The sequence below is a fragment of the Austrofundulus limnaeus genome, unplaced genomic scaffold (assembly GCF_001266775.1).
Source record: "Austrofundulus limnaeus strain Quisiro unplaced genomic scaffold, Austrofundulus_limnaeus-1.0 Scaffold436, whole genome shotgun sequence".
Taxonomy (NCBI): Eukaryota; Metazoa; Chordata; class Actinopteri; order Cyprinodontiformes; family Rivulidae; genus Austrofundulus; species Austrofundulus limnaeus.
The window spans coordinates 66606-68074 of record NW_013952838.1 but is presented as its reverse complement, the minus strand read 5'-3'; the positions used below and the strand labels follow the sequence as shown (position 1 = coordinate 68074).

The following is a 1469-nucleotide window of genomic DNA, read 5'->3' as shown; positions in this document are numbered from 1 at the left end:
AGTCTCATGGACAGTCTCATGGACAGTCTCATGTCAGAGACATCATGTTAAGAGGACTTTCAGTCCAGACAGCTCCTTTTTACAATAATGAAATAAATGTCTTGTTTAATTTGCAGATTTAAGTTAAGACAAACGTCTTCACTCAGACTGTCAGCAAATTAACTTAAAATTATCCATTGAAAAATTCCATCATAAATCACCTGACAACAAATCCAAACTGATATTTGTTGCCACAGAAAATGGATGCATGGATGGATTTTTATTGATTTCATTGATTAGTTGTTGCAGCCCTACTTTATATACTCATTTCAGCTGTTTTCTGTTTTACCTGTTTTACAGCAAATCTCCACGTTTAACTTCTTTTTTCTGCTGATTCGAAATGTTTTACACTCCTTCCACCATCTGTGTTAATTTCAACTCGCCTCTGCTAATTTTAGCTACTATTAGCCTTGATTAGCTTGTTTTAGCTACTTTACTTATTTCATAAATTTAATTTTTCTGATATTTTAGATATAATTCAGCTAGTTTCTATTCTTCTGCTGATATCTACTTTTTGTGCTTATTGCAGCTTATTTCACGTTTTAATTAGCATTAAACTTTAGCTTTCAGCTACAGTTTTTAGCAGTAAGCATTCCAGCTAAGATTTTCACAGGAAATGCAGTTTCTTGAGCAGAAGTTGATAAAAATAACGATGGTTTTTATTAAATTAGTTTCAACTGTTTTTCATAAACCCTGGGCTCTTTTCAGCTCCATCCATCCTCAGTTCTTATTGTTTATTTGTTTTAAAGTGCAGCTTGGACGACTTTGAACCAGAGGGTGGAGCTAGAGAGGCTTGAATACACACTGAGTGTCATGATTGATGAGTTATTAAAAACAATAACTTCTTTTTATAACAGGGAGATTACGACGTGGTGATCAACGACTACGAGAAAGCCAAGTCTCTGTTTGGCAACACGGAAGTGACGGTTTTCAAGACGGGTACGGCTTTCTGTGCGTTTATTGTTTGTTTATTATTATTTGTTTTCATTTGAGCCGTTTTGCTGTTTCAGTCTACGCGGAGGTGGAGACCAGAATCGAAGCTCTGAGGAGGCTACTGCTGGAGAAGCTGCTGCAGACGCCGTCAACGCTTCACGACCAGAAACGCTACATCAGGTCAGGCCTTCGTGCGTTTTATTCAAACCTCTTTCATGTTTGGATCTTTGTTTACCCAAACCTCCGCTGCCTCACTTTCCTCACTTCATGAATCTCCTTCTCTGATGTGGCTCTGTTTCTGTTCCTCTCCTCCCCCTCCTGCGTCCATCTGTCCGTTCATACTTGTGGTCTCTGCCGATTTATTATTGTTAGGACCGAGCTGTCAGGATCCCAGAGCCCAGCTCTGAGCCACATGCTAACATCTTTCATCCTGCTGCATGAGCCCTGCACCGCCCTGAACGCCCACTCACTCTTATTTTCACTCTCCTCCTCATATA

At 39.5% G+C, this 1469-nt stretch overlaps 1 protein-coding gene across 1 annotated transcript in view; it reads left to right on the top strand.

Annotated features, from left to right (window-relative positions):
• The window catches only part of exoc2 (exocyst complex component 2), a gene marked incomplete at its 5' end in the record, with an annotated part of 60777 nt that overhangs the window by 28405 nt on the left and 30903 nt on the right, over positions 1-1469 (top strand). Inside the window, 2 exon segments of the mRNA XM_014024685.1 lie at positions 897-978; positions 1050-1152. Coding sequence (XP_013880139.1) covers positions 897-978; positions 1050-1152 — 185 coding nt within the window.